The sequence below is a fragment of the Synchiropus splendidus genome, chromosome 12 (assembly GCF_027744825.2).
Source record: "Synchiropus splendidus isolate RoL2022-P1 chromosome 12, RoL_Sspl_1.0, whole genome shotgun sequence".
In the NCBI taxonomy this organism is placed as follows: domain Eukaryota; kingdom Metazoa; phylum Chordata; class Actinopteri; order Syngnathiformes; family Callionymidae; genus Synchiropus; species Synchiropus splendidus.
In genome coordinates, this window is record NC_071345.1 from 3,103,462 (window position 1) to 3,123,884 (window position 20,423).

Genomic DNA, 20,423 nt, shown 5'->3' on the forward strand with positions numbered 1-20,423 from the left:
GCAAGGTCTAATCCCTCAATTCCAAAAAATGACCATCGAATTGCAGTTCAGAACATGTGCACCCACGGACAGACTCAGGCGTAGCATTAGAACAAGACACTTGGCTTCAAATCACTGCGCAGAATTTGAGCACTAGCAAGAGGCTAACAAATGAATGCTAACCGCAGGCTAAACCACTGCTAATGGAGCTTATTGTTTTGGACAAGCAGACTTTTGGCGTTATCGGTCTGTTGGGTCAATCGGTATGGGCCAAAATTTGGCCATCAATTTTAGTTACTGAGATCTTGTTGATGTCTCCACCAAGCGCTCAGTGCTTCTGCTTGGATGCATCCATGGTTCTAAAAATGCGTAGCCATTTTATTTATTTATCTATTCGATGGTGAGACAGTGAACTGCAGCTGTGGCGACGTGTCCTGACAATCGCACACAAGCGAAACACATCTGTACAGTGAAACACTCTGTTTCTTGTCCTCTTTGATAGGCCATAGTATCGTGCAATATTGCAATTCTTCTGAGAATCACTGAAGTCAAGACCTGCTGACGGACAGCTCAGAAGTTAACAAGAGAATACAGTGGAAAGAATCAACTGTATCATGTAGTTCCCTCGGTTCACAGATGACAACTAGCGTATCTAAATACACCGTAACGAACATGATTACTTGCTGCGCTGGCCTCGTGGTGTCATCGAGGGCCTCTGAATGGTCACAAATCCTGATGCTCCTTCTGTTCTGTCTTGTTGATGTGTGCATTTCCTTGATCGTGTGTGAGGATCAAGGTGCGAGGTGGACTGGGACTCGTGATAGCATCTCTGTTCGTGACCATTTCTTTAAGTAGAACGGAAGCCAGCCGAGGAATGCAGGCTCCCAAATCCGTTTACATGTTATTGTGCAGTGAGGACTCGGCAGCAGATGAGCAGTGGAGATAAATCGATTCACCTCGCATACTTCTTCACAGCTCCGATGGACTCCAGCGTTAAACAGTGTGGAATCTCCTACAGTATCATGGGTTTGTTTGGGCTCCGTTCTGCTCACCGTGGTGAGGAGGGCGTTGACCTGAATTTGAACTGCTTTTCATGGTAATGACACATTTCCACAAGGTTCCCACTCTCTTCAGATGTTTACTTTCCCTCTTCCCGCTGCCACATTCCTGAGGTTCAGCAGCTTGAAGTGTCTCAAATGCTGAAGACTGAGTTCACAGGGAAATGTCACGTACAGTCTTTGATTCGTGGATGAAGGCGATGGAAACAAACATCATTTGTGTCGCCGTCACATGTTCTTCTGAAGCTCTCAGAAGACAAAATTGATTTGTAACAACGGATCATCATTGTTCGTTGAGCAATCTTAATATCTACAATCCAGTCACATGCTGGTTTTGAGATCTTTGCTTCCTATTGTAATAGCCAACCAGCAGGTCACATGGAGGTTCAAACCTCCATTATGGTTCTGGACCATGAGCTAATTGCTGTATCTGAGGATTCTAGTGGAGTCCCGTGGACTACCATCTCCCACACAGACTTCATTCCATGTCTCAATTTTGGATCCGAACGCTGAAGATTTTTGAATGAACGTGCAACTAATCCAGTGCAATTCATTCCTAGTACAGGCACTTTGAAATCCTAATACCAACGGGCATCTCACGACTCCTGGTACACATGAAGAAGAATCTTGTTACTGAACGTTCGTAAAGGTTCTGTGAAGATGAAGACTCAACTTGCTTCTCCACTTCTAGATAGTCATCAAGTAGCTCCTCTGAAGGAAGGATACAGTACTGTTTTCTTGGAGGTCCTAAGACGACAAGTTGAAGGTGGTACAATGTGGACAGCACCCGAAATGTGGCTTTTTTTGGAGCTAGCACCTGAACTTCCATTGGCATCTGAAGGTCCCCACCTCTCTTGAGAAGTACCCACGCTAATTAACAAGGAGCTGTGGCCCATGTAGCAAAGAGTGTTCAGGAGGTCCCCACAACCTCCACCACCTGGAACAGGGACTGGCACTTGTTGCATGTTAAAATATACCCTGAGGTGCAGGTTGGACAATGAAGGTACCACATTCCTGCTGGACTTTGGTTCACTGGAGACCTGAGAGGTCGTCACCATGCCAGGCGTGTTTTTCGGAGGAAACCCAAAGGTCCCTGCAGGGACCTGCCAGTTCAGCCCTCAAGAAAGCACCAAACTAGTTTTAAAAGTTGTGCTCTGGAGACAGAACTGAGACTCCAGTTGTAGAAGTTCGAGCGTTGATTAGAGCAGTGCCAAATCTGGAGCGCGTTAAGTGCTCACTGAAGAAGATGACGGCAATTTGCCCACTCAAGGTGGAAGTGAGCAAAACTGGAAATGTCAATGGAGACGCTCTGATTGTAATTGTGGAAGTCTGATGGCAGAAAAGGTTGACAACAGCCATCTGGGTCACATAGAGCCGGGAATCTGGGCTCGCTGCTGCACCTCACCTGCTGTCTGGCTCCGTGAGGTGGGCCCCCTGCACGCACACACACACACACACACACACACACACACGTCTGTCTCCAGATCCAGGGCTTCCTCGTCTGTTCTGCTGCCGCGTCTGCTTCCTCCAGGTTCTCTTGAGATTCCCCTGTTTGTGTTTGGTGTTTACCTGCCCGCGGAGCGGTGACGGGTTTTTAACACTGCTAAAGAGTTTTGGGCTTTAATTCATCGCGACATATGCTGTTCTTCCTGTTTGTGCCTCAGCACTTTGTTTTACTGCGGAACACTGCTCCTCATCTGTTCGGATCGTTAATGCGTCGTCTGCTGTCGTCATGGAGACTGAAGACACTTAATGTCAATTAAAACACAAATGCTGTTTGGATTGAAAATGTGATGCAGTGTGTTAAATGACATCCCATGTAAATTTAAGTGTTTTGTTTTGTTGTCAAAATGTCAACTTTATTCTTCAAGGTTAATGAAAGGATTTTTATTTTTCACTGCAAAATTCTTTTAATAACTGTGTATTCTGAATATTTTATAAAATGCCAAACTAGCAAGTTACATTTTCTATTTTTTTTACTCCTTGTTTGAGCTGAAACTGATCAAAAATATTAGGTTAGTAGTTATTGTACTGTTTTGTTTAGTTATTTACATTATTTACACGCATTTATTTGTGATTTGATAGGACATTTTCCAAAAGCAGTTTCATTAAAAACTCAAACATAAATTATGATTCATTTTGAAAACTGTATATTTTAAAAGCATTTCTTTATATTTTTTTGTTTGTATTTCAGCATTGCGTTTGTAAAACCATGTATCCATTGTTGCCGTGAATAAATAGATAGCGATTCTTTGACTGATAGAATGTAATTTGTCGCTTAATATCGTTGATGATGAAGAGAGGGATATAGGTTAAGATGTATGGAGGATGTAAAGTGTGGAAAGAGAAGGAAGAAAGCAGGGAAGAAAGGATGAGGCAAGGGTGTTCAAAGGACGTACAACAGGAATGAAGAAGGTGTTTAAAACGAAGGAAGCAAGAAGTCTGGCTAAGAAGATGGATGATGTTTGGATTCAGAAGGAGGTAGAAGAGTGTTGTGTTGAAGAAGCATCCATGGCTGGAAGGAAGGCGTGAATGCAGGATGTATGGGAAGGAGGAGAGCAAAAGAGGTGGAATCAGAAAGGAGACAAAAAGGAAGGGGGGATAAGCAGAAGTGAGCCCTACAACGCAATATGAATGTAAGGAAAGAAAGGAAGGATGTACTGGGGAGGAAACAAAAAAGAAAGGGATGAAAGGGAAAATTGAGGTGTCAATCTAGCAGGGTGTGTGAACGGAAGGGAGGATAGAGTTGGGCAGGGAAAGAGGTGAAAGATATGAAGAGTAAAGGGTCTGATGGGTGAGAAAGGAGAGGAAGAAGAATGGAAGGATGGACGGAGAATGAGATGATCGAGGCGCATTGATGATAAAGCGACTCAGCTCGAGTGAAACCAGCAAACTTTAAAACTGTGTCAACAAAGAGAAACAGAGAGGATGTTAAAAAACTGACTGTTTATCTGCGTGAATGTTTGTGGGAGGAGGTGGCTGTAAATGAAGACGTTCGCTCGGCTTGTCAATATTGTGAGAGCACTTACGGCATCATCGTCTCAGCTTGTTTCAGTGGAGTCATTCATGCTGACGGAGAAGCTAAGACAGAGATGCTGACAGGACTCGTGTTTCCTCCCCCTGCAGGATACCCGAGGGTCAGGCAGACGCCGGCACCCTGGCTGCAGAGAGACTACGTTCCCTGGAGGACCAACTCACCAGAGCCAAGCAGAAGATCCACAGCTTCCAGAAACTCACTGGAGACGGTACGTTGTCAGAGTTGAAAAGTACAAGCTTCTATTCTGGTGCTGCTCCCTTTCACTAAACCGACTTTGGAATGTTTTTCTTTTTTTCCTCATCCCACTGCAAAACCTCTTACTTGAGTGATTTGGTGCAGCCAGGGTGAGAGAGGACTCTGTTTTGGTCACCTTAGGATCGCATCCCTGCTATTCACAGATGATTGATGCTTCTGCTGGCACTGTCAGAACAGCACCTTCAATTCTCACTTGAACCTTTCGTAGCTGGCTCAAACAGGAACCACCGTGTTGATATGGCTGTGGGAGGAAGACCTGGGGCAGACCCTGACATGCTGGCGAAATGGTGTCACTCATGTGACCTGCGAACACGTTGGTATTCAATTGTGACCCGTACCGCAAGCTAGAACTGACTCGTCCCCTGTGTCACATGTTACAACTGAATCAAGACCCATGTCTTGGATCACAACTCATGTCTCGTGCTATTACAGACTCATATCTAGAGCTAGTACTGACTCATCACCCGTGTCTTCAGCTTGTACTGAATCATGGTCCACGTTTCACGATAGAACGGAATCATGACCCATGTTTGTCACCTCCACGCCTCCCTAATGAGGGGTTTAACTGGGAGGAAGACTCGGGGCAGACCCAGGAAATGCTGTTTTTCACTTTGGTATTCCCCGTCTGGGCCTCTTTATTGTGGCACATCTCAAGCTAAACTTGAGTCATGACCTGTGTCTTAAACGTGCAATGAATCGTGACCCATGTTTCAATTCAGGTCTCCTATATTGGTCCATGTAGCCAAAACACTATGAATTGTGTACTGAAGCACATGTCCTATCTCTCAAGTGGGTCATCATGACGGGTCACGTGAGCTTGTAAGGTGATCCAGGTATGAGCTATGTATGTTACAGTAACCCAGTTACCAAGGAAGGACCTGATGAGTTCAACTGAGGGTGATTCAGAGGTGTAAATCCTCTGACCTGTTGCACTCGAGCAGGATGTAGCCGCAGGTGTAAAGCGAGGGCAGGTCTGTGTGTGTGTGTTCACAGCGGTCAGAAGGTCGGGGAAGGTATCGGGTGAGTGGGGAATTTGTGAATGAAGTGGAAGCAGTTTAATAGCAGAACGGAGGTGAGAAGAGAGGGAAGAAAGACAGACGGTGAGAAAATAAAGGACATGCGAGCGTGAAGGGCAGCGCAGGGTCAGTCTTTCAATCTTGCCGCAGGAGAAGAAAAAGCTAAAAATACCCTGCAGATTTTTTTCTTCCACTCAGTGAGGGGAGCGCGGGAGAGCTGGATGGGGAGGTGAAAAATAGCTTCTGCTTCAGGCTGCCCCCACCTCAGAAACCAGAGCAGGCAGCTGTGGGTTCCTCCACATTGTTTGTCTCGGGTGGAGTTTAGAGTTCCTTCCCGTTGTTAGAGCGGTGAGAGAACCACAAAAAGCAGTGATCAAGTGCGTGCTAATGAGGTCAAGGAAAGTCCCGGGGTCGGAGGAGACAATGCTCATCGCATCAAAGTTTTTTCCTGCTTGTTAACAAAGCCCATGTGCTGGACTCCAAACGTCCGGTAGCTTCAGTAATATTTTATTCTTTTGGAGTCAAAGGCTTTTAAATTTTCAAACACATTTCTCAGTCCAAAGTGTCTTCGCACGCTGTGGAGAAGACTTTCTCCTGGCCTCCGTCTCTTCCTCTAGCTCACCTCAATGTCGCAGAACCAGCTAGGTTAGACCTGTGGAGGACGACCTGGTTCCTCAGCCCTTCTTCAATTCTGTCTGACACGTAGGTGTTGAGCAAACAGAAGTGATACCAAATCACAGCAGCATCTGTTCTACAGTTCACAGCTCACTCATGGGGTCAAACAAGGATGTGAGCCCTGCCAGTACCTCAACTCATGCAAGTACATGCCAGGTGTCTCAGTTTGATATGACTTGTCTATATCTTAAAGTCTTGGTTTCCCATAGAGCAAGTCCTCCATCTCTTGTCCTCGTTCACCACATGAGCCTCGTCACTTTTACTGCTCCTCTTCATAGCCAAAATTCTTGGACCAACACGGTCTCTCCTCTGCACAACCATTGCCACCGCCATCTTCCTAACTCCAAAATGGTTGCACGTTTTACTCGCACATATACTCATTTTTTTTTTATTTCAGTGCCTCAGTATCCTCATCTCTGACTCTTAAGACTTCTGCCGGAATTGTTGAAAGATGGGTTGATATGACCTGTCCTTTAAGCTCGATCGCATGGGTGACCACACAACGCCTCCACAATACCACGCAATAAGATGGACGGACGGGCGGGCGGACATTTGTGATTGAGAAAAAATCACCAGGTCTAGACTGGTTATTCCACTGAATACCGACTCCGACACCTCTTGCTGGGAAAAAAAATCATTGGAGGACCCTGGAAAGACTAGAGAATTTGTAGAGTCAAATGGAAGAATGGAATGTTGGAAGTAGAGCTGACCCGTTCAACGCAGGCATGTTATGCTCTGGCAGCTTTGGATGAGACGTCCTCGCACAATTTGAAACAGAAACAATAAGTAGACAGGGAGGAAAGAGAGATTGAAGAGGGTCGTGACCAGTGTTCTCGTAAAAATGCAACGTGCCTTGATAGATGAGCGCAAACATTTTGCCCATTTTAACTTGGACGATCTTCACACCACCCAGTCAGTAACCACCAATGGTGTCTGTCCCTTCTGCAGGACCAGGGCCAACTCAAGAGGAGCTGCGACGGAGGGTTGAAAACGGCGTGAAGGAGTTTTGGTACTTTGTCCGCAGCGAGGTGAAGAAGCTGGCCAACATGGAGACGAGCGAGAGGCAGAAGTATGCCGACACTTTGCTGCAGGATCTGGGAAACCAGGAGAGGTGAGTTCCATCAGGAGGGAGGAGGTTGTTTTCCTGACCAACACAGTGAGCCGGGTCTGCATGTTTGCACCTCCTCGCCTTCCCGCTCGGTTCTCTCTCGATCCCTGCGCTAGTTTACAAATCCGAAAACCGCTGCAGGGTCTGATTGTGTGAATGAATGTTTTATCAGTCTCTGGGATTTCCTGTGACTTAATTGCACTGCAAAATTAGCAACATTTAATGAATTAAGCATCACTTCAGGATTTCTCGTCTGTTCGTTTAATATTCCGCTGAGGATCAAAATGTATAAATGAGCTTTACTTTTGTTTTGGAATATCTCCCAATCCAGCTACTCATCTGTGCACCCCGAGCAGTAGAGAGACAAACGGAAACCTGTCAGAAAAGCTGTTAAAAACCAAGACATGATGTCCGCTGAACCGCATAGCTCCGACGACAGCCCTCTGGCCCCACAAACTGGGGCACTTGCGACAGCCTTTTGCTGCATGGATTCATTTATGATACATACATGATGCATTTTTCAAGACAACCAAGTTCCCTGTAGTCCAACCAATGAGGACACTTCTTACTCTCTGCGTCTCCATATCAAACAATGGCACCGGATGAGCTGCCTCTGGACCAGCCACAGGTCCTGAGGCTGCCACACATCTAGGTTCAGTCTGCCACTACACCCCTGGGGGCAAACACTGGTGCAGATGCCCCATCTGGCTTGTGTTGTGGTAGAACAAACAACCCCAGACAACGTCCCGCCCCTCGATTAGCACCAGCGAGAAGTTGCCCACTTAGACCTCAGGGTCTATTTACTCAAGCCATCTGGGTGATAGGTGGTGAGGAAGGACCTTGCTCCCAGGCTTTTGAAGAATCCAAGATTCTCATCCTGGCCTTGTCTCAGCAGCGACACACCGTGGTTGCGGTTTGAGTAATCCATAAAGACTGGATTAGAGAACGTCTCTCACTTGAAAAAGTAGAATTGTGGTTATTAAAGCGTGTTTCCTCTTTTATTCCGTCATTGGCATCAGGTTGCCTGGAGGTGGACGGCGAAGCGTCTCCTGAATATGTCTAAAACAATAACGCGCATTCATAAAGCCTCCAACTGCTGCTGCATGCGACTTTAACTGCCACCTGAAGGCGGTCATAACCGCGCTGCGGTTAAACCAGCCTACTGTTAATCAAACACAACAAGTGTTTTATCACCTCCCCGGCTCACCAAGAGCTTTTTATGGTGCGAGGAACCTTTTCTTTTCACTGTGTTCTGGACTGGAGGAGTTTTTCCACGAGCAGACGTGTTTTGTTTTTTTTTTTTCTAATTTTATTGGTGGTAACACTCCATTTTAATAATCCAATAATTGAAACGAGTTGTTTCCCCATTTTCAGCCCCAGTTGCTTTCAACACCAGGTACTTACTGGTTCTTTTACATCTATTGCTGCTGCGCATCATGCTAGATCAGATGAGATGTCCGTTAAATATTAACTGGAATTATTGAACACAGATGAGGGTAAAATCATGAAGTTCCAATGCGACTTATTTAGGAAACTCCCTATACCACTTACTGAGTACTGATACGTTTACTTAATAATAACCACAGATTTCGCTTGAACATTTCAAGTTTACACTGGGCAGTCTATGTATATGCTGTTATGAAATTTATAAGATCCTGGTTTTGCATACTGGTTTACTTGTCCAGTGTCCCTTGGTTTATCGGTTACGTTCCGGAACCAGACGCAGTAGTTGAAGTGCTGCAATGGAGGGAAGCATCAGAACCTTCATGTGGCCCTGGTTCAATGTCATACTATATGTGCTCAGCCCTCTAACATTACAGCGGTACACACATATTCATTGAACTGCGGTTACATTCAGTATTTATCGCAGAGCATCAGATGAAGTCAAAGTCTCTGTAAGTGCTAATGTCATGGGACTGACACCTAAGTTATTCTGCGTTTTCTTGAATTAAACACGATCACGGAGCTGAGTCATTTCTCTCGCAGCAGAGGTGAAGTGGGTCAGAAATCAGCTGTGCAAAGACACCGCAGTCTCATCAGGGCAGACGCTTAGATTTAGCGCTTTTACAGTGAAATGAGAATAATGTCCGATTCACTTTTCACTGGCTGTCAGAAGGACACCGTGTGCCGTGCAAAAATGGAACCAGTGCTGATTACAAGCGGAGCGAGTCAGTATCAGAGTGAGTACCGACACTGGTATCAGGACGTCCCTACGTATAATTGTTCATGAATGGATCATTGCTGTTAGTTTTACGATGAGCCATGCTGTAACTGCTGCTGTCTCCATCTGCCACGTTTGTCTGAGGAAGTTGAGTCTGGCTGTACTGTGACTGACTCACAGGACTCACTCAGTGATTCATTTTCTCGCTAACATCTCAGACTACACTAACTCACTGTTCAGCTTTTGGATTTTTGAGTAGCAGTGAAATTAGCTACTTTCTTTTCATCCCTCTGGTGGCCACCTCAGTCACTGCAGACCTCAATAATAATATGTCTCATCTCACAGAAATACTCTGATTCTGAGTCTCTGCAAAAGGAGACTCGTGACTCAGAGGTCAATACAATCATGAATTTTTAAATAGATTTCTGAAATCATGCTCCTGTTCTGTAGCTGCTTGTGTAAATATGCAGTCCATTCATTTGAAGTCTGAAAGTAGGAAGATTCAGTTAACCTTTAGAATCATGAGGTCTTATGACATGCAGCTCACTGACCCGTCTTATGGAAGTCGCAGAGCTTTCCTTTCACTCACGTCAGACGTCAGAGTGAGGACCCACGAGTGCAGACTGTCTGTGTTTGCTGAGGTCAAAGGGCAGGGCCACGCCCCGTCTGATGTGTGGCAGGCAGACGTGCTCACAGCGCAGAGGAGGAAAGGGCTTGGTGTCACTTCACCAAGTGTTTCATTGTAATCCTGCTGAAGTGGCTTAGAGGAGCCATTGTCTTACTCATCGCCGCCTAAGCAGCTTTGCAAAGACTCGCACACACAGCAGAGGTGGAAGAGCTCCTTCTTTTGAAATGCTTCTGTCAGAGGTCAAGTGATGAGCGGAGGTGAGGAAAGGCGTAACAAGAGGTTCGACTTTTATACTTATTTATGAGGCTTAGAATGGTTGTCCCGGGTCTAATAAAGCGAGGAGGAAAAATGATCCGCTGACCCTGCAAACAAAACAGAATTTGATGGCATTTGCTGGAGGTATGATGGAGGGGGAGTGGTCCATAAGGATTATGGGTAGAGAGGGCGTCCGGCCCGGTGACATCGCTGTGTCATCACTTTTTGTTCTGTTGTACTCAGCAGAGCTGCTCCGAGTAGGCTCACCCTAACCCTGGCTGGGAGGAGGCCCCGGGACAGACCAAGGGTGAAAATGGCTCAGTTGACCTGGGAACACTTTGGGGACGATGCGCTTGCCACTGTCTCACAACTGTAGACTCTGACACAGAGAGCCAGGGAGGTGAGGATGAGCTCGTGGTTCTGTGGGGCAGCACGCAGCTGCCCTCAGTGTCTGACCCCTTGAACCTCCTCATCTCCAAAGTGTTTGTGTGCATTGTTCTTCTACAGGCGAGGAACACATGCTAGGAAGGATCAGAGCGGTCGGGAGCAAATTAGCGGTCAGGATAAATAATTACTCCCTCTCAGTTTCTCGGGTTAACAAATGAATGTGCTTAAAATGCCCCGCAGGCTTCGGGAGATCGATACAATAACAAATTACGCAAGAAAGAGAACATAAACACAGATGGAAATAATTGTTGGTTGCAGCTCGTTAGGTTATAGATCAAACGTATATGTGGGGTAATTAGCTCGGAAACTGGCGTCCTGCTATTAGCACGGAATTACAGTTTCATTATTCCTGTGTGTCGGATTGTTTTCAAAGAGCATGCAGAGCATCCCGGGCGCCTCCGGGCATGGTTGGAGGTTAGGAGGCTCCAGGGCAGAGCCTGGACACGCTGGGAAAACCCCCGTATTCCCCCGGAGGGGGAGGGAAGGGTGGACCTCTTTGCTCTGGCTGCTGCCCCCATCACCCTGACTGGAGTTGGAAAGGAGCTCCACTCTGAGGTCAGTGAGAAGCTCGGCCATCTGGGAGACACTCAAACGAGAACCACCGCCCCATTGACAAACAAAGTCTGGGTCTGAAGATGGCGGGCGATAGGTGGCGCTGCAGCTGGCTGAGATGTGGTGCTCCAGAGTGTGGTGCGTGTTTGTAGTGTGTTATTGCACTTTGTATTGCTGTAACAGAATCATTGTGTCGCTCACAAAGATGTGCGTTTTTAAGACATCAGAGCTTAGGTCATGTTCGGCATGAACTTGTCAGACTCGTGGATCCGTCTGTTTCCTGGCAACACAACAGTCGGGCCACTTTCAGTAACCGGTGTGAGATTTTCCTCTTCAACTCACGACTGCTCTCTGTCCAAAAAAGTCATCAGCTGAGACAACTATATTAGAATCAGGCGGCGGAGCGCAACCTTCGGGGCGACCTGCGCTGCAGCTGGGGGTTCAGTGGTGGATCACGTGACCGCTGAAGTATCGGAGCCGGAGAACGCTGACAAACATCACAGCCCAGCGAGCAGACTGTGAAGCCGAGGCTCGTGATTGAAGCCGACATCAGTGGCGGCGTCGACCTCTAATAAGGACGCAGATGAGACGGAGGACGCTTGAAAGGAAGCTTGATGAAGCTACTGTGAGCTGGTTTCTTTCCTCCGCGGTCAGTTCTTCTGAAGAGGAGTTTCATGATCCCCTTCGCTGCGACTGGCTCATCTGTTTCCTGGTGAAGATGCATGGCTGCACCGAGACATTCCCAAGCTAGAGTGCCCAGTTCTCCCTTTTCTGCTTTTCTTTCTCTGTCTTTTTTCATCTTCTTTTATCTTTTTTCATAGCTTCCTCTTCCTCTTCTTTTTGTCTGTCTTCTGCCTGTTTTAACTCTCATTATTGTCCTCATTCTTTTTCTGTTCCTTCATCTTCTTTGCATTCTTCTTTCTTTTTCTTTTTCTGACTGTCTTTGTACCACTGACTAGCTCTTCCTCTGCTCAGTTTTTCTTCTTCCCCCTCTCTCTTCTTCACTTTTTACTCTTCTTTCTATTCTTTTTCTCTTGCTCTGTTTCTTTAGTTTCAGTTCTTCTCCATCCTTCTTTCTTTTGTTTGTGCTTCCTTTTTTGTTTTTTCTTATTCTATCTCCTCTCCAATCTGGACAGGACCTCCCGAGAACCATGGCCTCTGATTAAAATATTCTGCCCTTCAGTGGCGCACATCCTGTGTTTCTTCTGCTTCTTATCTTCCACTTCTATTTTTACAAGTATTTTACCCTGCAACATTTTGTTCCAGGACAGCTTAATTAGATTTTTTTGTTTGTTGTTTGTTTTGTTTCGTTTTTTTACCCTCGTATTTACAGCTGAATTAGCGACTGAGTGAATAAATTAGCTAAATAATAGGATCTTCTATGCCACTGAGCTGATTCAGGAAAATTCAAATCTGTTTTCTTCCACCACACAGCAACTGTCGGTGCATGCATGCGTTGGAATATCTGCACCAAATCCTTCAGTGGCAGGAAGTGACTGATTTAGGTCAAAGTAGTGAGCAATAAATTAAGCTTGCACAAATGTGTGTGTGTGTGTATGTGTGTGTGTGGCTGTCTCTCAGCTGTGTATATCACAGCTCTTGGTCACTTTCCTAAGTGAACAAGTCATGATATTTGGCGGTTACACAACTTCGCTGTCACAAAATCCGGGAGCTAAACTTCTTATCATTTTAACAAACACCTACAATACACAGTAATCTTTTCACAAATATGCCGACGGGGAGATATTTTTATCCACCAGCAGCAGCCAGAGAGGAGGAGGACAGAAATTCCTGGAGTGATGATGAAAGGCAGTTTTGTTTGAAGCGCTTTGTCGAGAAACAAATCCAGATGTTTGCAATTGAGTCCAGAACTCATGTTCCTCTTTTTTTAGATGCAAATGGAACTTTTTAATTTCAGACAGGAAAACAACTTTATGATCAAAGATCCGTCTAATATTGAACGCCTCGGGATTAAACTCCGGCCAGAAACTTGCTGCGTTTCTCCAGCTCCGTCTCCATAATACAGGAAGTGGCGCCACTAAACAGGGCATGGAGGTTGTAAGACACCACCTAAAGCGTCAGCCAATCGTCTCGCTCCATTTCTGCCTCTGCAGGGTTGAAGCCTGTCCCAGCAGCATCAGTGTGGAGGAGGGCGACGTGAGGACTGGTTCCTCGTAGACGTCTTTCGCCAGCACTAATTGAGTTGCACGAGTGAAAAGTACCATCTCTCAAATTTTCTGGCGGCTGCTAATGATGGCAGTGAAAGTAGAAACCCTATATTTTTATTGGGATATTTGACCTGAGGTGGGCAATTAAATTTCCTTAGGGGTCACATACTGTGAGCTCTTGGAAGGGCCACAACTGGAGAACTAGAGTTTTGAATGTCACATAAGGAGAAACTAGGTATACGTCTGTAGCATGTCGTTATATGCTTGAGATATGTAATTTCATTTTGTACATGTCTTGGTGACAGAACTCTAGCTTTAGTATCTATCAATATCTTTTGTACTTTTGTCGTGACCTCATGAGGACCACGAAATACAGGCGAAGGACCACATGTGGCCCTGTGCTGCACTTTGGTCACCTCTACTTCAGACACTCTTTCACCTTTCCCACGCGTGCTTTCCTTAAACAAGTTGAGGTGCATCACCGTCCTGGCGACAAGTCGGGATGCTGCGTCCTGAAATGGCGGCTCAGTCATGTGACTTGGCAGAACCAGTCAGTGTCCACGATACTGGATTCAAATGGCCACTGAGACATTCCCAAGCTAGATTACAGAGTTCTCCTTCTCTTCTTCTGCTTTTTCTGTTTTTATCCTTTTCCTAGCTTCCTCTTTGTCTTGTTTTTGTCTTCTGCTAGTTTAAATTCTCATTGTTGCCCTCATGCGTTTTCTATTCCTTCATCTTCAAAGCAATCTCCTTTCTTATTCTATTTCTCACTCTCTCACTGACTGGCCCTCCTTGTTTTTTTCTTTATTCTTCTTCTCCCCCACACTCTCTCCTCTCCCCTTTTCACTTCTCTTCCTCTTGCTCTGTCTTTCTACCTCTTCTTTAACTAGATCCCCATGACAGATATCATGAAGTGTCTGCAGTATAATTTTTCAGATTCCAGTGAGAAAGTTACACTTCATTACAGCGCCGATAAACACTCAGTATTATCCTCATGTACAGCATGTATACAGTCAAATCAATCAGTTAAAAGGGAGTCTCTCTGACTTAGCTGTTAGCAACACGACACTATAATGGCAAAATTAATATTTGGCCACTTTTCTTTGGTGGAAGAATAAGTTTGACCTTGAGCCAAGCGCAGCTCAGTTTTTGTTGTGACGTGTGGAAGGACCTCAGGGTTTTAATTTGACGGGTTCAGTCACTCTGAAGTGCCACCCGATACAGCGGCAGAGGGAACACGCAGTTGGCGCAGAACTGCAGTAGAGTTTTCAATTCATCCACTTGAGAATTGTACTTCGCAGTTGGAATGAGGCAATGCAGAGTTTCTGACGAGTGTCTTAAAGAATGGGCCGACCTTCGACCTTCAAAATGAATGAAAATGAAACAGGTCTCCCCGCCTCGGTGCTGTGTGGAGCTCAGCAAAAACAGAACTGTGGTAACCAGCGGAAATGGACAGAGTGAAATATTGTTTGACAAACCTTTAGCTCCACCTCCCCACCACTTGCGTAGTCGGTGGAAAGTGGGAGTGAGAGTTGATCAGGAGACAAAGTTCGCAGAAGAAAACTGCCTCAATGGACGGAAGATCCATGTGTTGTCAGAGTTTCCGATGTTCACCCAGTGTGTGTTTGCAGGTCGATCATGACGGACTTGTACTACCTCAGTCAGGCGGACGGCGTGGGCGAGTGGAGGATCAAGGAAGCCAAAGACCTGTCGGACCTGGTCCAGAACCGGATCACCTACCTGCAGGTACCAACACAATCATGATTCACTTTATCATGAGCAAGTATTTACAACACTACTGAGAGGAAGTGGATCCTGGTGGTCCGCAGTCTGATCCCAGGTTCAGTTCTTCAGTTGAAACCCCTCCGAACGGTCTAAAGTTGAGGAGAGTGAGTGAGTGTTCAGGAGCACATGGTGAGTGTTGGTGTTCTGGAACACTCTCCTGCCCCTCCGCTGGGCGCGTGGGCCGGACACGCAGCATTAATGAGCCGGTGTGTTTGATGAAGAGCGCCACGTCAGTCTGGCGGGGCGGGGATGCAGCGCTAACAGCTGCTGTCACCTCCGCTGAGGGATCACGCCGCTCCACCAGCTGCCGCCGCCAATTCCTCGCCAAAATCACCTGCGCAGCGCCGTTTTTATGCACCGACTCACAAAGTGTGTGCGTGGATGTGGAGACCCCAGGTGACGTGACATGTGTCGCCCCCCCACGCCGACCCCTCGCCCCGTTCCTCCTGTAACTAACTTCATCACCACGGCGGCTCCAGATGTCCACGCAGCATCAGCCGCCGCTTCACTCTCCTCCTCTTCCTCCGTTCAAGTTTCTGCGCTCTGCTTCAAACAGCCTGATTTCCTTCCTGATAAACTCTGCGGCGCTCACACAGATTGCGTCTCCATCTGTTAAATTGGAACTTTCCAAAAACATGATTCAGTTAATGGCCAGCAGCGGAGAGAAGCCGTGTGATCCCACGACTTCTGTCGCCCTTCAGGGCACCAAAACTCTGGATCAAGTGTCTCCTTGTTTTCCTGAGCTCTGGACGTACTGGGGCTTGTTCACATGATCTAGTGTAGCGTTTCCTCTAAGCAGGTGAGAGCTTCATTGAGTTTATATTACATTTATTAACTTAGATATGTGTATTTTATTATTTCACCATGTGTGTTTCATATATTATATCAGATTGTATTTTAGTCTTTAGAATAATGAAGTAAAAAAATGCCGTCACTGAGTTAGACAGGGATCCATCAGATTTGTTTGGCATAATTGGTATTATTTTCTTGGGTTATTTACATACATACATTTAAATTTTTTGTAAAGAAAATAATATTAAATTGATTTTTTTAGGTGTTATTTATATCTATATTTGGATATTGGATTTGGTATTATGGAATTCATTTGTTTCTTTTCATTTAAATAGATAATTGAAACTTTTCTGTATGAAATGGCACCAGGTTTTAAAAATACATGTGTAGAGAGAGAGAGAGATTTTTTCCATTTCAATGTGAAATTTCCAATCTTTTCCTCGCTCGGCCAGAACCGGCCTCGGCTCACCCACATCAGCAATTAGTGCTCGCTGGTGTCACTTTCACTGTTAGCCGCCGTCACTTTGGAAATGTTTGCATAATTCAGCTTTAATTCCAAACTAATTCTGACACGAGCGTCACGCCGACTACCCACCAGCCTGATTGTAACTAACCGCCGCCCACCCCGGCCCCCCGCCACCTACGCCCGGGTTAAATCTGGTGTTTATTGCCGCTTCAGCTTTGCAGAAAATTGCCTGTGCAAATTGGATTAAAGCCGGTGACGCCGCAGCCTCAGGTTGCTGATGGAGGCGACTTTTTAATTTGCCACGACGAGGCAAAATCGCAAATTCATCTGTTTTCGGCCCAATCTGAACGACGACCGGCGGCACGCGAGGAGACGGCGCCGGGCGCCACAAGCAGGGGAACAATTACCGTGCCTCAGATGGGGTTTCTTCACCACGTTCTCTGGTATCGGTTTGGTTGTGGTCAGTGTGGCAGCCTCACCAGGAGATGGATGGTTCAATTCCAGCCAGAGGCAACTCTCCGGCCAAATTTAGCTGCTATTTTGTGGAGGTTACGCCTGGAACTCTAGTTTCCTCCCACAGTTGTGAGACATACATTTAATTCAACATGCCAGTCGGTCCATCTTCATGTCACCACAAGGTGTCTGCCGCTGTAGCTGGGATACAACCAGCCCACCCATCACCTCCGTAGAATGAAAGTAGAAATGTCGCCTTTTTTTGTCGCTGTTTCTAATATCTGTCTAAATATTTTAGGGCTGCAGCTAATGTTTATTTTGATAGTTGACGAGTCACAGACTACCTTAATGATAAGTCGACTAGTCAGCATATTATGTGTGAAGCACACAGCAACAAGATTGTAGTGTTGTATATAGAGTATAAATCAATGTACATTTAAAAAAATGTAAGTAAATACAGGCCATATAATCTAAATTGTTGTGAACACTTGTATAATATTAAATGTTTCAAAACGTAATATTTGAATTTTGTAGCTCATAATGTGTTGTGAAAGTTTGTGTCCTTTGATCTTTCTTACTACGACTTTTGCTATGAAAATTACAACAACACGACGAGTCAACTAGTGAACCCGACGGCGACTAATTTATTTGTTGATTTTGGTTGTTATTTATATTTATCTGATTGAAATATCTGATTTATTTGTCATATTTGCTGAATACTCAGACAAACATGATGGGACCTCCTCCTTTTTTAAAATCATCATAGTGGTTGGTTTCCGGCTCCAGGCAGTGTCTCATGACATGAAACCAGTGAACAGGACATGAGTCTCACGTGAGCCAGTCCTCCTGGTGGGGCTTTTCCTGTTGACAGCCACGTCAGGATGCAAAGGTCTTTCCTCCGCAGCGAGCGAGGGCACTTGAAGCGCTCCTGCCAGCGTGGATTTGTTCGCAGACGCTTCTGCTCTAAGTTGATTCTTCCGGAAACTTTAATGAGCTGAGAGCTGGGTCCACATGCGAAGTATCGGCCTGTCAGAGTGAATCCGCTTTACTGTACTTGTACAATGAAGTCTCACTTAGAACCTTGGCGCTCGGTTCGGCTCCGGGAATCACAGTGAATAATTACCTGAACTTCACACTGCATTTCCCACTTCCCTGCTCAGCTGATGTCCCCAGAACCAGCAGCGAAGAGGCGAAGCGCTCGCAGTGGAAAGTGTTTTAAACACCACTTAACCTCTGAGGCGACTCCCTCGCTCACGCTACTTATCCTCCCAGTCTCTTCCAGGGTCCAACCTCTGATGGTGGCGACAGCCTGAAATAAGACTCTGAACTCACTTATCTGTTCACTGGGGTTTTGTCTACCTGACTGTCATGAGGACGAGAATTCTCTTATTCATTTTCTACCACGGGGAGGCGTCTCAGAGGGCGGAGTCTGTCCCAGTTACTCAGGGTGGGGGGCACTGGACACCCTGGGAGCAACGGCAAACTCCTCACATGCAGTATCTGTACACGCTACTTTTGAGTGAAGAGAAAGAAAAACTTTTTTTTCATTGTGCGTTATTCATTCCTTTTACACACAAGATTTAAAACTTTACAAACTTAATGCACAAAATTGTGTCATTTATTTCAATTTTTTCCAATATAAATATTAGAAATCTAATACATTATAAGATTAGAAGGACATGCAATCTTATATTTTATTTAAAAGATGTCGAATATAAATATCTTTACATTTTGTTTCTGCTGTGCTCTTATGTTATGCTCTTTATTTTTCCCCCCCATTAATGGTTCCAAATATGTATATTAAAAAAAACTTCCAAAGTTAAGATAAAGAAATTTGGTGAAGTTCGGGAAAAAAATTAGTTTTATTTATTTTATTTATTTATTTATTTATCAATAAAAGACACTAGTCAAAGGATCTGGATGGTACAAAAAATACTTGTTTGAGTTTGATAATACCGTAAAATATTTAGTATGGAGTGATAAATTATGCTCTCGCGTTTAATTAATTTACTTAGATAATTAAATGATTGTTCTTTTGTAGAAATGAAATATAAATGGATGGACATTACAATGAAAAATCTTCATAATACTTACAGAAACTATATATATATATGTATGTACAGTATGTATATCATCATATCAAAATAAACACGATAAATATATATATTTCATTGAATACGGTGCATGGTAAATCGAAAGCATTTGTCTCATATTTGTTGGGCTGACTGACCTCACCATGGCCGTGCTGGTGCAGAGGAAGGGCCGGAGGTGGCCCATGCGCCTGCTCCGCCCACATCTGCGGGTCCATCATATCTTTGAGTCCTGCTTGGCGTCCTGTAAAGAGCCAACTGGAGCTGAATAACCGGAGGTCAACTGCGGGGTCAGCGCCGTGGCGTCGGCATCGACGGCGTCAGGGCACTTGTGACGTTTGTGTGAGGCTCCTGATCATCATCCTCCTCCCCTCCCGCCCCCCGCGGAGCCTGATCGGCACCCTCGGCCGGTGGGAGGCCTGATTTCCGAGGATCCAGCTGCAGCAGTCTAATGAGGAAAACTCTCCCATCAGATGATAATTGCTGTTTAGGAAGCTGGGTCGCACGTGCGACACGGAAGCAAGCCGCTGCTGGGCCAATTCCAAGGCCACGCCGCATCACCGCGACGCTCTCGGCAGGTTCCTCCTGCGGAATGTGAAGAGCAGTAATATCAAAGCTAATTTATGGAAGAGGCGGCGGGGAAATCACAAAGAAGAGCAGGACGTACAGCCGATGGAAAATAAGAAGGTCAGCCAGTGGGGAGGAATAATAAGATTGAGGGGGATACTGCGCCACAAAGGAGAGCACAGCCACATGAAAAGGATGAAAGTGGAGGGAGAAGAGGAGATAGTTTTATTGTCAAGAAATTCCATGAAAAGAGGAAATTTCAAAAGTGGGTTAGTCGCACTCCTGCTCGCGTCTCCGGCGAATTATCCCTCACAGTCGCTGCTGTTGGAGCCCAGAAGATTCTGGGTTTAAGTCCTTGTTTGTTTCCCGTCTGCTCCAGATTCACAGTCGCTGCAGTGGAAACAGAGCTGGAGACAGAGTATTGTTGCTTTCTGAACTGGATCTTAGATTGGCAGGACTGCTGCTCACAGGTCTGAATCCCGGTGGCAAGCTGCTTGGCAGAGGTCTGCGCTGTATTGTCTTGTTTGGTTGCTATAATGGTGTGTGTGTGTGCTTGGTTCATGCCACTTCTGAATCTCCAAAACAGATCAGAGCTTTCGCATCGCGGGTTTGACGCGTTGCTGTTCTCACGCAGTCGTCCTCTCCTCCCCCCAGAACCCGAGCGACTGCAGCAAGGCCAGGAAGCTGGTGTGCAACATCAACAAGGGCTGCGGCTATGGCTGCCAGCTGCACCACGTGGTCTACTGCTTCATGATCGCCTACGGCACGCAGCGCACGCTCATCCTGGAGTCGCACAACTGGCGCTACGCCCCCGGCGGCTGGGAGACCGTCTTCCTGCCCGTCAGCAACAGCTGCACCGACCGCTCCGGCGCCTCCACTGGACACTGGTCAGGTGAGGCACATTTTCACCACAGAACCATGGAGGGAGGGA

The 20,423-nt window shown here is 46.0% G+C and overlaps 1 protein-coding gene across 3 annotated transcripts in view; it reads left to right on the forward strand.

The window, feature by feature from the left end:
- fut8b (fucosyltransferase 8b (alpha (1,6) fucosyltransferase)) overlaps window positions 1–20,423 on the forward strand; it is a 92,241-nt gene that overhangs the window by 56,521 nt on the left and 15,297 nt on the right. For all 3 annotated transcript variants that reach the window (XM_053881745.1, XM_053881747.1, XM_053881746.1), the window contains 4 exons: window positions 4,164–4,282; window positions 6,969–7,131; window positions 14,971–15,085; window positions 20,147–20,384. In XM_053881745.1, the coding sequence (XP_053737720.1) occupies window positions 4,164–4,282; window positions 6,969–7,131; window positions 14,971–15,085; window positions 20,147–20,384 (635 nt within the window). The remainder of the gene's footprint in view (window positions 1–4,163; window positions 4,283–6,968; window positions 7,132–14,970; window positions 15,086–20,146; window positions 20,385–20,423) is intronic.